This window comes from Entamoeba histolytica, genomic scaffold, assembly GCF_000208925.1.
Source record: "Entamoeba histolytica HM-1:IMSS scf_1104750517061 genomic scaffold, whole genome shotgun sequence".
Taxonomy (NCBI): domain Eukaryota; phylum Evosea; order Mastigamoebida; family Endamoebidae; genus Entamoeba; species Entamoeba histolytica.
The window spans coordinates 45469-59292 of NW_001914867.1; the positions used below are offsets into that span (position 1 = coordinate 45469).

Sequence of the window (13824 nt, forward strand, 5' to 3'; positions counted from 1 at the left end):
AACATTAATAAATTGTTTAATTGAAGGGAAATAAATTATAATTAAGAACATGGTCAATCATTTGAAGTAGAAGCTGATTGATTCTCTCTATCATTTAATTTAAAAATTGAATAAATATGGTGAAGAGAAGAATTAGGAAAATCTTTTAATTTTATATTTAATTCAGAAATTGGTTGAATTGGTTTTTGTATTTCTAATACTTCACAAACATCATTAAGACATTCTAAAGGAATATTTTTCATTTTTTGAGTGAGGTAATGAATTTCTGAACGATTTAAAGGTTTCTGTGAATATTTTTTCTTCGACTGAAGAATATTATTTTCTTCTTTTAAATGATGATTAAGTTCACGAATACAATGTCTATAATAATTTTCAAAGATTTTATATAATTTTTCAGCATAAGAATGAACATAATTTCCAGGAGGGTTGAAAGTCATTGCATTAGTAAAAGTTAGTCTAACATCATTACTAAATTCATCAATAGAATAATACATATTCTTTTTAATCTTTTTTATCACTGTTCCTAAATCCATAGGTGTTTTAATAATATCAAAATAATTAGGTATATTCCATATTTCTGGATCTACTGGTTCCATAAAAACTTCACTTTCACTTACTTTCATTAATTGTTTCATAACACTCATACATAACTCTTTTTCAAAACTATTTAATGGCTCATTCTTAATTACTGGCTTTTCTTCAATTTCATATCCACTCATTGACCTTGTCATAGGTCTATGACTTGATCCTTCTTCAATTTTACTTTCTTTCTTCTCTCTTTCTTTTTTCTGTCCTTTCTTTTCTTCTTCTTTAGAGACTCCTTTAATTAGCTTTTCACTTCTCTCTTCCATTTCTTATCTTTAAGTTACAATTTTCTAGTTTGTTCTTATTGATACCATTTATACTATACTTTTATTATTTCTTTTATTTTCTTCTTAAATCACTAAAAATATTAAAATTATCATTAAAACATGGTTAATTAGTCTATACTTCATCTAATATTTATATATCTTCTATTACCTTTACTTTCTTAAAACTAATTCACATATCTTTTGATATAATAACTATTATTTATAATTGAGCTGTTATTCCTTTTTTTTCTTTTTTTGACTCATAGAACCAATTAACTTCACTTTCAATCTACTCTTTTCATTATCTCCTTTTCATAAAATTAAGGTTTTCTTAATTATATTGTATCCTTCCTCATCAATAAATATTGCTCTTTATTCTTTCTTTTAAATCATTAATCCTTAATACAATATTCTTAACTTAATCTTAATAACAATTAAAACATCAACTGTTATTCAAACTTACTAAATGTCTTGGGAAATTAATTCTTCTTAAACCCCTAAAAGAGAAGCCAATGTACCTAATGTAAAAAATATAAATTCATGTTATATATTCTTTTACTTAACATAACCTCTTAATAAAACGTATTAATAATACAAAGAAAAGAATAATTAAAATAATTGCCATAAAAGAATTGATAATATTTGAAGAATAAAACGTAGTTAGTATATCTATTTGTAAATTTTATTTAGAAAGAAAGTTAAAATAATAAAACAAACTATTATATATAAGTTTCTCATTAATGTATATACAATGTGGAATATTATACTTATTAAATAAGTCTTTAATTAGAACTTTTGCTTCATTAATGAATATTCCTAAATTTTGACTTTGTTTTAACTATTGTTTAGTACTAATCTGAATAACTACTTTTTTCCATTCAATGTTATGGTTAGATGTAATAAAATACTTTGTCTTGTAAAATAATTAATATATCTCAAATATTATTTCTGATATAACTTTTAATTCACCTTCAATTTGAATTTGGGAGAAGTGAATATCATGGACATACACACAATTCGTTTTTTAATAACCAAAACACCATGTTTTTGAATATAGACTTTAGAATGAAAATAATAGAACTTACGTCTAATTTTCGCTTTACAGAAAGTATTTCTATGTTAATAAAACTAAAAATTATTAAAGAATTTTTTCAATAAGAACAGATGAACTTTTAATTTCACAATTCTGATTCAATCCGTAAAGACTTAAAACTTTATTTTAAATGGTATGAATGTAATTAAATTCAATACTTTGAACTGACAAAATTTTTCTTACTGAAATGGTCCAATAAATCCATATGATTTTTCAAATAGTATTGTCCTTTCATTTGAGAAATAGTAACTGTAAGCTGAAAACTTGAGAAATAACTCTCTTTATCTTTAACAATTGTTGTTTCAAATGAACTTATTTTTTTATGTGAAAACATATTACAATTTTGATTTAATTTTGATAAATGCAATGAGTCACGCGTTGAAACTAAGTACTAATGATTGCATATTTTGACTCTTTCAGAGTAGTTTCTTTATTTTCTTTGTATATAATGAAAGGACAACCTCTAGAATTAATTTCTTTATTATGTCTAAGAAAGAATTTGTAAAAAATAAAACTTTCGATAAGAGACAGGTTATTCCATAATGGTGAGCTTCTATGTTGGGTAATAAGTGTTACTTTTGTGCATACAATAGATCATTCAGCAAAAGTCATAACAAAATTTGACCTTATAAGCTCTTGTGAATTATCAACAAAAGAGAGTATAAACATTGTGTTATCTAGTTCAAAATAAATCACTCTATGTAACAAAAGACTCTTCCTTAATAAGAATAGAATTTGAAATATACAAATCTCAAATTGAATATTTAAATGAGCTACAAATAGTATTTCAGAATTTATTGGATAATTAAATTAATCCTTCTGTGCAATTTAGAATTTCAAGGAATCTCTTAACTTGGCTTAGAGATTTAACTATTCACATACACACTAATATGAATCTCTCAGAGAATTATTGTGCTAATTTATAAACTATCAATATGATAAGTCATAATGTCTAGAACATACCAATTAATTAAACCAATATCAATCACTAAAGAAATTACAGATTCTTTTGTTATGATGGAATGTTTTGGACAACTTAACATATTCTTTTTTTTTCAAAATTGGATAAATGCGTCAATGGTTGACATTGGTTTGAACGAACTCATTTTCAATCAAATATGATTCTTTGTATTGGCAGAGTATTGTATGAAGAAGAGGTTTTGTTCTGATTCTAACAATACTAATAACGTTATTACCAAATTGTTTTGAAGTAACTATAAAAAGTATATCTTCATTTGACATATGATAAAACCCCATAAATAATCTTATTCTCTTGAAAGATATTTGAGAAGTCAGTTCTTAAATTAAAAATTCTGCTTATTAAATGAACTTCAAACATATAAAATTTTTCCTATTCACTAACAAGACTCTTCTTGAATCTCTTATTATGGGTGACATTGTCCAGCTTTTTCTTGTCTAGTTATTTATTATTAAAGAACCCTCAATATAAAAAACGATATTATAAACATTATTTCTTGAATGGTATTTTCATTAGTTAATTTACTAAGTAATCTTCTTTTCATACTTCTTTCTATTGACTTGACTGTTTTAACTCTATTATTAATAATTGTTGTAAAAGTACAATTAGTTTAATTGATAAATTCTATTACAGTTGTATTTCTGAAATATTCTTTCAACATTTGAAATAGTTTGTACTTATTCAATTTTTGTTTTTACTTTAAATCACTTTCAAAGAAAGATATTCCATCTTTCTTTTCAATGCCTTCACCTCTAATTGAACAACATTAATACTCTCAATAATATTCATTCCATTTAAAATAAATGTAGAAAGTAATGAAAGAATTATAAATGGAAGTGAAGCGTGTGAGTTAATAACAAGTATTTGATTTGAAAAGACAATAGTCTTATTTTTAAATACACCATTTAATGTACAAATTGAGTGAGAAAAAAAATATCAGTGTTTAAACTATAAGAACTACAAAGATAATTCTCTTTTATGAATAATGTATGTTCTTGAAGATTGTATCATTTGAATAAATAATTCAAATACATCACCAAAGAAGAAACATATATTAATTATTATTAGTTCTTAAATTTGAATTATGTCTAACCAATCAATTATCCTTCATTAGATGTTCGTGATACAAGAACTTTCAAAGAAGGTTCTGTAAGAAGAAGTGTTTGAGTATCATCAAGAATTAGCTTGTGTTTAGTAATGAATTGAGACAATGAACTTAAAGAATCAAAACACAAATCATCTTTTAATTTTTTCAATGAAATAGATGGACGATAACTTAAACATATCATTTGAATTGTTTTAAATTGCATTCGTTCTATAATAGAATAAATAACTTTTTTTAATAATTTAGGTGCTCTTTTATATATAATAAAAAACGTATATGGATCATCATTAAAATAAGCAATGGAAATATTAATTGCAATTTGAATACCAATATTTGCTTTAACAGTTTCTGGAAGAGTATCAACAATTGCTTTAAATTGAAAGAGAGAATTAACGTATGCAGTATATAATATTTGAAATGAAGTAAACATTAGTACTGACTCGTCTTCAGCAGGATATTGTAACTCTTTAAATAAATGCATCAACACACTAATACATTGATTAAACTCACTAACATCTTTATGTTGAATAGAATATTTAGCATGTACTTTATATACTAACACAGTAAAGTCATTATTAATTCTTTGGACAGTAATGTCTTGACGAATACCTTTTAATTGATCACATAAGTAAGCATAATCCTTATTCTTTTTGTATTTCATTAACACAAAATTTAATGCCGTTTTTAGGGTTTCTTCATTCCTAATTTCATCTAACTTTGGTTCTCCTTTTAATCTATAATAACTCTTTTCTAATGACTTTGAGCACCCAACAATGGCAATTTCTTGGTTAACTTTATTAGGTTTTTGTGTTTCTTTATGAGTCAGTTTAATGTGTTTTTCACTCTTTTTTAACTTTTTTGGAAATTCCTTTTTTAATGATAACCTCTTTGGTTTCATTTGATTGAAATCAGCATCAGTAAATACCACCTTTTTTTTCTCTGCAATGAGTTTATTTTTTACCCTTTTCTCAGCCTCTTTGATGGCTTGAAGACTCATACTAAAAGAAGACAATCAGTTCATAAAAAAAGAAAAAAAAAAGAAATAGTAAATTCAATAGTAAAATTTTTTATAATAAATGATTTCTTAATGTAGTGTATTGGTATTGAATTAGTTTTGCTCTCTATGTCTTCCATCATCTGACTGAAAATCAGGAACTCTTCTTGGACTTGGGTATAAAGAAAGAGAAGGGTTTTGGAAATAACTATTTGAATTTGTATTTAATTGTGTATTATTTTGAATACCTGAATAATTTGAATAAAGTAAGTTAAACATCTGGTCTAATTGATCAATTCTCCTTGTTAAATTAGTCCATTTCATTTTAGACTCTGACAACTCTCCTTTTATTTCTTCAACTTGATTTTGTAATTTATTAATATCAATACGTAAGGAAGCAACATTTAATAATTCATCACTATCACGTTTAGGCGGTTCTGTAGATAATGAATTTGAAGGGAAAAATGGTTGAAGTGTTTGTGCCAAAATGCCCTTTTTATTTTTCTTTCTTTTTATTTTTTCAAGAAGTTCAGGATGAGCTCTTTGAAAGAACTCGTGTTTAAAACATAAACCTTCTTTACAATCTAATTTATGAAATCCATAAATATTGAGTTGTCTAACGAATGACGCAATATTTGAATGTTTAAAATGTTTTGGCAATATTTCTTGTGCAAATTGTACAGGGTTATTAACACATATTGCTGTTCCTTTTAATGGTTCACTCCAACATATAAGTGAGTTAGATTGAGGAGAATTTACTAATAAATATAATTTAGCAATGAATGGGGCACAATTATGAAGAAATTCCAATGTCCCTGGTGCTTCTCCATATCCAAGTGTATTGGTATTAGTGTTTTGGTTTTGTGTTTGGGTTGGTTCTGGACTTTGTGGGTTGAAACTTTCTAATAAAGTTCTATTTTGATTTGTTGAAGGAAGTGGGATTTCCATTGCCATTATAAAGAATGTTCTCGATGTCTTTAGGATCTTATAGTTCGTTCTATTCTTCTTAGAATAAACTAGAAGAATGTTATTGTTTTGGTTATTATTTTTAATTGTCCTTTTTTCTTTTAATTTTCTTTCATCATTTTGAACTACTCACAAATTGAATATTATCAAAAATAATAGTTATTTCATTTGTCTCAATAATCTAGCCAATGAAAGAGTTGTCTCATTATTGTTTTGGGTTATAAAAGTTCATACGTTATTAATTGAAAAAGTGACACATTAACTAAAAATTCTTCATAAGTACTACGTTAAGAATTCTTTCGAAGGAAGAGGAGTTGAATTATTTTATACACCATGTGTCTTTATTCATAAAAAACAAATTAAAGAAAGGAATGAATTAGCGTAAGCAAAGGATTTAGTAACATCCAGCAATCAGATAAATAACAAAGAAAAGAATGGTAAAATCAAATTGTCATTTTCACATGTTAATTCCATTAATCCTGAAGTGATTGAAATTAAAACCAGTTGATTAAATGATAAATATAATGGGATGTATGTGTTGATAATCATTCCAAAGAAAATTGATGTAATTATGAAGGAAAGAGTTCCTATTAATGTTTTATTTCCACAACGAGTTATAGGAAAGTATTTACCACAATAACTTCCAACAATTGCTGCAAATGCATCACCTATATCAACAGTGATTATAGAAGATATAATTGCACAATGAAAATGACTTCTAAATAATAGTAATGGTAAAGTATTCACATATAATAAAAGAAAAGCAGGAAATCCTAATGAAAGATTTGGGTCTTGATGTGAGTCTCTGTATCGTTGGAAAAGTTGAGAAAGAATACCAGTTGGTGCGAGTTTAATTCTAAGAAAATCAAGAATAACAAATAGAACTACAAGGTTGTTACTAAGAACCGATAAGAATAAAGCATTTGAACGAATTCCAATTGTATAGATTAAAGCAGCAATAAAATGAAATGATTTACGTTGGACAGAAACGTACATTGGTTGGTGTGGAATAAATGCAATTACTACCATTAATACAAGTAAAAAAATCCACATTATTATTATTGAAGGATAATTTTTTATAAATGACTGAATTGTTGATGGTGCTAAAAAGAATTGAGGTTGTTGAACAAAAATTAAAAGAAAAAGTAATGAAATATGTGTTCCAAATTCACAATATGTAAATGGGACTTTAAATCTCATAAACTGAACATTACATAAAATTGAGATAGATAAAAGAAATACGAGTAATAAACATATTATATGAATGTATATTGCAGAATGACTTTTTGTAGTTAAGAAAGAAAGTGAAACATTCATTAATAAACAATGAAATTCTATCACTGTAGTATCATCATTATAACATCTAAACATCAATATATTATTAATAAATTAGAACAAAATAACAATCTATTAAAACAAACTTGAATTGTTGAAAGAATTTACTTTTTATTGAATAATGAGCAATTATTGAAAGAATTAAATCAATACCATATCCAAGCAAATATAATGGAGTAATGTAATTTTTCATAACATATTGTTTTCTATAAATTAAAGTATAACAACTGAGAGCAATTACAACAGCAATTTTTAGTGTGGTTAATTGTTTAATTTTCATTCAACTATTAACAAAAATACTGTTATAGGGTTTGTGTTTAATAAAAAATAAGGAAGAAGATGAAAAGAATTTGAAAATTAAAAATCCTTTGATTTCTTTTCAATGGCTGAGCCATATTCTGAATGTAAAGTAATGATTGATTATCCAGGTAGGATAGGTTCTCGTATAAATAAAAAGGAAGGAAAAGTATTATATTGTGAAGGTTGTTCATTATTTTATCCATTTCTTATTTATTTAATTTTCTATCATTTCTTATTAACTTCTTGTAGAAAACGGTGTTCCAAGACTAAGAATTCTTCAAGGAAAGAAAGAAACAATATTTGATTTAGACTCTCCAGATTTAGTATCCTTTAAAATAAATGCTCAAAGAATTTCTGATGGATTAATTTCATTTCAATTTTCATATTCTTATGGGATGTTATGTAATGTTTTATTATCTGATCCATTAACATTAAATGGTTTTTATAATTTGGTTGATGCTCTTGCACGTCATATTCATTAACTAGTTTTTGATTTCTACCATTTAAACAACTTTTTTTGAAAGGGTCACAAATTTGGATAATTAAAAGTAAGTAATTCTCATTATTTAATCTCAAGATTGATACTTAGACATCAATCTCAATAGAAAGTGTTTTTGTGTATAAACTCAAAATGAAATGATTATTGTATATAAGAGAATGAGTAAATATGTGGGAAGATTATTCTCCCCTCGTGATGACCATGTCAAGAAATTCTTTTCAAATTATCCAATTTGTGGAATTAGAAATTTAGGAAATACTTGTTTTATAAGTTCAGTTTTACAATCTCTAGCTAACACCCAACAAATTCGGTCGTATTGTTTTCATCACTACAACCCAATTAAAGGAAGAGCAGGAGATAAGTCAGTATATCATGGCTCTCTTCTAAACGCATTTATCAATTTAACAAATGCCATCTGGTCAGGAAACTATAGATTTGTAACTTCTTTAGCAATCAAAGACATTGTATCAGAAACACATCCACAGTATGAAGGAAAGGATCAAAATGATGCACATGAATTTTTATTAATCTTTCTTGAAATGTTAGAAAACGAATTAAACACAAAAGATATAAATAATTTCTCTTCTTCTATTTCACCACTCCTTCTCACACCAATTCCTTGTAGAGGAACAATAAAGACATATTCTCATGAAAATTCTCCTTCAAAAATATATTATTCTCCATTTGAAGTTGAAATGAATGAGACTGAATCTGATGACTCATCTTCAGACTCTTATTTTTCAAAAAATCTTATTAGTGATGTTTTTAAAGGAAGAATTAAACGTGTAACTGAATGTTCAATGTGTCATTATAGCTCAGATATTTTTGAGGAATTTATTTCTTTATCAGTTCCAGTACCTCAATGGTATTCAAATGAAGCACATCCAATCTCATTAGAGAGTTGTATTGAATTATTTCTTCACTATGAAAATATAGATGATTGGTATTGTGAAAAATGCAACAAAAAAAGAAAGGCTAAAATATATTCAACTATCAGTGATATTCCTAAAGTTTTAATCATTCAATTGGTTAGAATATACTCAAAGAAATACCCAATTCAACAAGTTTTGTTTCCTTTAAATGATTTAGTAGTTCAAACATCCCCTAACCATTTCGACTTTTATGATTTATATTCTTTTATCGTTTGTTTATTTTAATTCTCCGTGTTTAAAAACTGGTTTATCAATATAGACTCATACAGGATCATTATCAAAAGGTCATTACATATCATGGAATAAAGTATCAAACCAATGGTACTGTTGCAACGATGAAAATGTCTCTCAAGGTAACCCTACCACATCATCTGATACTGTGTACATTCTTTTTTATAAAAGGAAAGTAAGTTGAACTGGTTATTCTGGTATCAGTCAAAATAGGTATGTCACAACCTATATTTCAAAAGACTTACAATTTGAATATTCAACTGAAATCTATAAAATCAGAACTTTTTCAAAATGAAAACATTAGGTTTCTCTCTACAAACCAGAAATTTCAGTTAGAAGAGTTAAATAAGAAATTAAAATGTTCTCAAGCTATTGTTGGGTTAAATCAAAATAATGAAGTTTGTGCTATTTTCAAATTAAGAAATTTGATTAGTGGGATTTATTTGTGGATATCAAATGAATGGAGTCAGTGTGATTGGATGGATCCAGTAACATATAGTAATTATCACAATGAATTTATGTTTTATCACATACAATCAACAAAACAAGGTGTTTCACGTGAATTTTTTGTGAGAGAGTGTTATTCATTAAATTTAAAATAAATAAAATTATTAAAAAGAAATAGTCAATTAATAGAATAAAATTAATTAAGTTTAATTAAAAACTGGTTATTGGAGTTTTTTCAGTATATTTTTCAATTAGTAAAGAGTTAATTTTCAAATTTAAAATCCAAGAAAATTCCTCGTATAATTGATTGGTGGAGTTTTAAATGTAAAATAATAAATCTTTCCAATAATAATAATTATTACTTTAGTAGATAAAATTTTATTGAAATCTAATAACAATATTAATAAAATTAATATTTTTTTCATTACTCTTAATATATTAATCTATTTATTGACAATAATACAAGAATAATTATTTTCACATATGTTATTTCTTTATGTGAGAGAAATTTTTCTTCAGTGTTTTAAAAATAAAAAACTATAAGAATAGAAAAAACGTTCCAAAAGAAATTTAAGTATTAGAACTTAATTTTCTCTAATACCAACTCAATGAAACAAATGACCTTTGATAAGTCGTATTTCAAAATGATCAAAGAGACATATGACAAACAAGAAGAACAAAATTTAAAAATCACTTTTGAACCTCCAAATTGTTATACTCCTCATTTTTCTCTTCTTCAACCACAAATTGAAGAAGACCCAGAAAGATATCTTATGTATAGTTCTGGAGATAATTATGCATCATCAATATTCTCTACATATCCAACAATAAATGAAGTAAAATTTGGGAAACCAATTGCTGATACACATGCAATTGATATCTTTGATAATTTTGTCATTGTTTCAATTGCCGATGGTTGTGGGATGGGAAATCTTCCTTCAAAAGCATCTAAAATCGCATGTCAAAAATTTAGAGATTATTTAGCTGTTGAATTAAATGGAAAAAAAACACCAAAACAAGTTGTTGATGTATTACTGAAAGCTGTTGCATATATTCAAACTGAATTAATCAATGGAGCTGAGGATATTCACTCAATTGGGTTGACTACCTTTTTAGGTTGTGTAATTTTAAAAATTAAAGGAGATGATGATAAATATGCGGTTGCTTACGTTAATATCGGTGATTGTAGAGGTATATTGATGAGACCACAAAACGACATTTGTTGGGAATTAGTAAGTGGATATAAACCAAGAATTGATGTTACAAATGCATGTGGAAGATTAGGACCAGCAGAATTAGATAAACCTGATTTAGGGAATTTTACATGTGGAATTAATATTTGTATGACTGGAGATAATTTACTTTTAATGACTGATGGAATATATGATAATTTTGATCCAAATGTTCTTGGTAAATCTCCTCAAGATTATGGAATTAATAAAATGGTTTGGGATGAAAGTATTCCAGAACATCGTAAAAAGAGAAATGAAATATTTTATTCATTGTTAAAAGAACTTTACACTTCACCATCTTCTGCAAAATTAACTCAAAGCATTTATGATTTTGTTGTTGAAAAAACTTCTGGTGCACGACAACAAAAAATTGATAACCAATTAGGTAAATATGGATTTAATATTGTTCCAGGTAAAATGGATCATTCGACTTTTGTTTCTTTAATTCTATCAGAAGAAATGTTTAAAATTAGAGAAGTAACTGAAGAAGAACTTGATATTCCACCTGATATGATGTAATTCTCAAACATTCTTTTTGACTTTTTTTTGGAACATATCAACTTACTCTTTTTTGTTGCTTTGATCTCTTTATTTGTTTATCATTCATATGTATCTCTTTTATTATTCATTTTAAAATCTACAAATTAACAATCTTATATTTTAACCGTCATAAAAAATCTTATTTTTCTCAAAAACTCTTTTAAGTAGAAAAATCTGAGAAAATTGAACTTGTTAAAATGAAAAAGAGAGGACATGATAAGTCTATTCAAGCAATTGAAACTAAAAGACAACAGATCCCAAAAGTTGTTTCATTTTGGGAAAAACAACGTTCTTTTGCCAATAACTTTAATCAAAAGATATCAGAACTATGTGATTTAATGAAAAGCCATGCAGATTTTCTTGAAACAGCAACGATTCAACAAATTACGGGATTTGATAGTTTGTTATAAAATTGCTTAATACTTCTTATTGGTTATGAAAAGAGATTGACCTTTTTATTAGAAAGTTGTCATTCAGAAACATTATTAGAGTCTTTTGTTTTTATAACAAATAGCCTTGAAGTTGCTGGGCAAGAGATTACTACTACTTTTGGAAAAACTGATGAAACAATTTCTTATTTAAAACAAATCAAAAAACTTTTTGAGAAAAATAAAAATCCAGAAACATTAGTTTCTGCTTATTATAAAATGAGTGAAAGATTAAGGTGGGAATCTCCACTTCTTTTTACTAACATCTTTCATGCATTTCAAACATTATTTTCTACTGGTGATTTATTTTTTAGTTGCAATGATACTTTGACAATGATTATTGAACAAGCTCAAAAAGCAAAACAAAATTATGTTATAAAAAATGTAGAACCAAAACCAAATGTATTATATTGTGGAAGAAGTTTAAAAGAGATATTAGAATCTGAAGGAAGACTTTATTATCAATTACCTCGTATAATAGAAAATATTTTGGTTTATTTGTACAACAAAGGATGTACTACCCATGGAATTTTTAGAGAAACTACTAATGCAAGTACCAAGGATGTTGAAGAAATTTATCACCGAATGAGTGTTACTGATTTTGAAGATCTTCCACCTGATGTTGTTGCTAATGTATTTAAAAAGTTTTTAAGAGAAATGAAAGAAAAAGTATTTCCATATGAAGTTTCAATGTATTTATTAAAAGAATGGCAAAAAGGAAGAGCAAAAACAAGAACAACTTCAGCAGAAAAAAGAAAAATCATTCTTGAAGCTATTAGAAAGATGCCATTAGAAAACGTTACATTATTAAGAAGTATTTTGAAATTATGTAGTAAAATTGATTCAATGTCTGATATAAATGCAATGACTAATAAAAATTTAGCTGTTTGTTTAGCACCAACTTTAATGACAGTTAGTGAAGATATAAATTCAAAAACATTAGACTTAAAATCTGGAGGAGATGTTGTTGGATGTATTGAGATTATTACTTTTATTTTAGTTGATTATCCTCATATTTATCCAAATGACGTTGATGTTAATGTTACTCGTAGATCAAGGAGAATGTCTCAAAGACTTGTCACTTGTCTTGCTGAAGGAATGAATGAAGAAGAAGAAATTTATAAAGGAATAGAACAAATGAAGAACAAAGAGGAAGGGATTCAACAGACAACTAATAAAAAAGAAGATATAATTCATCCTATAATGCCTAAACCATTGTTAGATGATATTAGGTCTTCCAGTGGTCATATTCAAATTAACGAGTCAAAAGATATAAATGAAGTTGAACCTTCAGCACAATTAACTCTATCACAAAAAGAAGCTCAACCAGTTTGTCAAAAAATGGTAATAAGTAAAACCCAAACCCAAGAAGAGTCTATTCCAAAATCTATTGGTAATAATTCTACTATTAATGTTGTTCATGTCCAATGTTGTGATGATACAAACATAAATAAAAGTTCTATTCCAATACACTCAACCAATAGTTCTATAGAACAGAGTAATGGCATTAATATTTCAGGAAATCAACCTAAAACAATAAAACTAAGTAAGGAATTTCACAAATCACCTAATAAAAAATTACCAATACCACCTCAGAAATGTGCTGATACACAATCAGTAGAATATAGTGAGTTACCACCACCTCCTTGTATGACTCTTTCTTCTCAACAACTAGAAGATGAAACCTCACAACCCCCACCACCAGTTCCACCAAGAAGATCTCCTAAGCCTAAGCCATGTAGTTATGCACCTCCAGCTGATTTTGCTTGAAAACTTAGTTGTTGACAAGTAATTCATCAATTAAAATAATAATTAGATAGTATTTCAATAATAAAATTAAAATAAAAGAATAATTTATTTTTAAATCCATAGAAAAACAAAAAAAGTACTAA

General features: G+C 26.4%; 9 protein-coding genes across 9 annotated transcripts; 5 read left to right on the plus strand and 4 right to left on the minus strand.

Moving 5' to 3' along the window:
* Window positions 1-53: 53 nt before the first annotated feature.
* Window positions 54-851, minus strand: EHI_049490 (bromodomain protein, putative; the record flags this gene model as incomplete). Its single annotated transcript, XM_650783.1, has 1 exon — window positions 54-851. The coding sequence occupies one exon, from the start codon at window positions 849-851 to the stop codon at window positions 54-56; it is 798 nt and encodes a 265-aa protein (XP_655875.1).
* A 3172-nt stretch (window positions 852-4023) lies between these two features.
* EHI_049500 (SAC3/GANP family protein) lies at window positions 4024-5025 on the minus strand (the record flags this gene model as incomplete). Its single annotated transcript, XM_650784.1, has 1 exon — window positions 4024-5025. One exon carries the CDS (start codon window positions 5023-5025, stop codon window positions 4024-4026), a length of 1002 nt encoding a protein of 333 aa, XP_655876.1.
* A 111-nt stretch (window positions 5026-5136) lies between these two features.
* EHI_049510 (heat shock transcription factor, putative) lies at window positions 5137-5976 on the minus strand (the record flags this gene model as incomplete). The annotated part of the gene is made up of 1 exon (XM_650785.1): window positions 5137-5976. One exon carries the CDS (start codon window positions 5974-5976, stop codon window positions 5137-5139), a length of 840 nt encoding a protein of 279 aa, XP_655877.1.
* Window positions 5977-6399: 423 nt separating this feature from the next.
* On the minus strand, window positions 6400-7603 carry EHI_049520 (uncharacterized protein; the record flags this gene model as incomplete). The annotated part of the gene is made up of 2 exons (XM_648937.2): window positions 6400-7351; window positions 7410-7603. The coding sequence occupies 2 exons, from the start codon at window positions 7601-7603 to the stop codon at window positions 6400-6402; spliced, it is 1146 nt and encodes a 381-aa protein (XP_654029.2).
* Window positions 7604-7705: 102 nt separating this feature from the next.
* EHI_049530 (uncharacterized protein) lies at window positions 7706-8105 on the plus strand (the record flags this gene model as incomplete). The annotated part of the gene is made up of 2 exons (XM_650787.2): window positions 7706-7805; window positions 7873-8105. 2 exons carry the CDS (start codon window positions 7706-7708, stop codon window positions 8103-8105), a joined length of 333 nt encoding a protein of 110 aa, XP_655879.2.
* A 175-nt stretch (window positions 8106-8280) lies between these two features.
* Window positions 8281-9469, plus strand: EHI_049540 (ubiquitin carboxyl-terminal hydrolase, putative; the record flags this gene model as incomplete). The annotated part of the gene is made up of 2 exons (XM_650788.2): window positions 8281-9264; window positions 9314-9469. The coding sequence occupies 2 exons, from the start codon at window positions 8281-8283 to the stop codon at window positions 9467-9469; spliced, it is 1140 nt and encodes a 379-aa protein (XP_655880.2).
* A 31-nt stretch (window positions 9470-9500) lies between these two features.
* EHI_049550 (uncharacterized protein) lies at window positions 9501-9887 on the plus strand (the record flags this gene model as incomplete). The annotated part of the gene is made up of 1 exon (XM_650789.1): window positions 9501-9887. The coding sequence occupies one exon, from the start codon at window positions 9501-9503 to the stop codon at window positions 9885-9887; it is 387 nt and encodes a 128-aa protein (XP_655881.1).
* Window positions 9888-10376: 489 nt separating this feature from the next.
* EHI_049560 (uncharacterized protein) lies at window positions 10377-11483 on the plus strand (the record flags this gene model as incomplete). Its single annotated transcript, XM_650790.2, has 1 exon — window positions 10377-11483. One exon carries the CDS (start codon window positions 10377-10379, stop codon window positions 11481-11483), a length of 1107 nt encoding a protein of 368 aa, XP_655882.2.
* Window positions 11484-11701: 218 nt separating this feature from the next.
* Window positions 11702-13702, plus strand: EHI_049570 (RhoGAP domain containing protein; the record flags this gene model as incomplete). The annotated part of the gene is made up of 2 exons (XM_650791.1): window positions 11702-11903; window positions 11967-13702. The coding sequence occupies 2 exons, from the start codon at window positions 11702-11704 to the stop codon at window positions 13700-13702; spliced, it is 1938 nt and encodes a 645-aa protein (XP_655883.1).
* Between the last annotated feature and the right edge of the window lie 122 nt (window positions 13703-13824).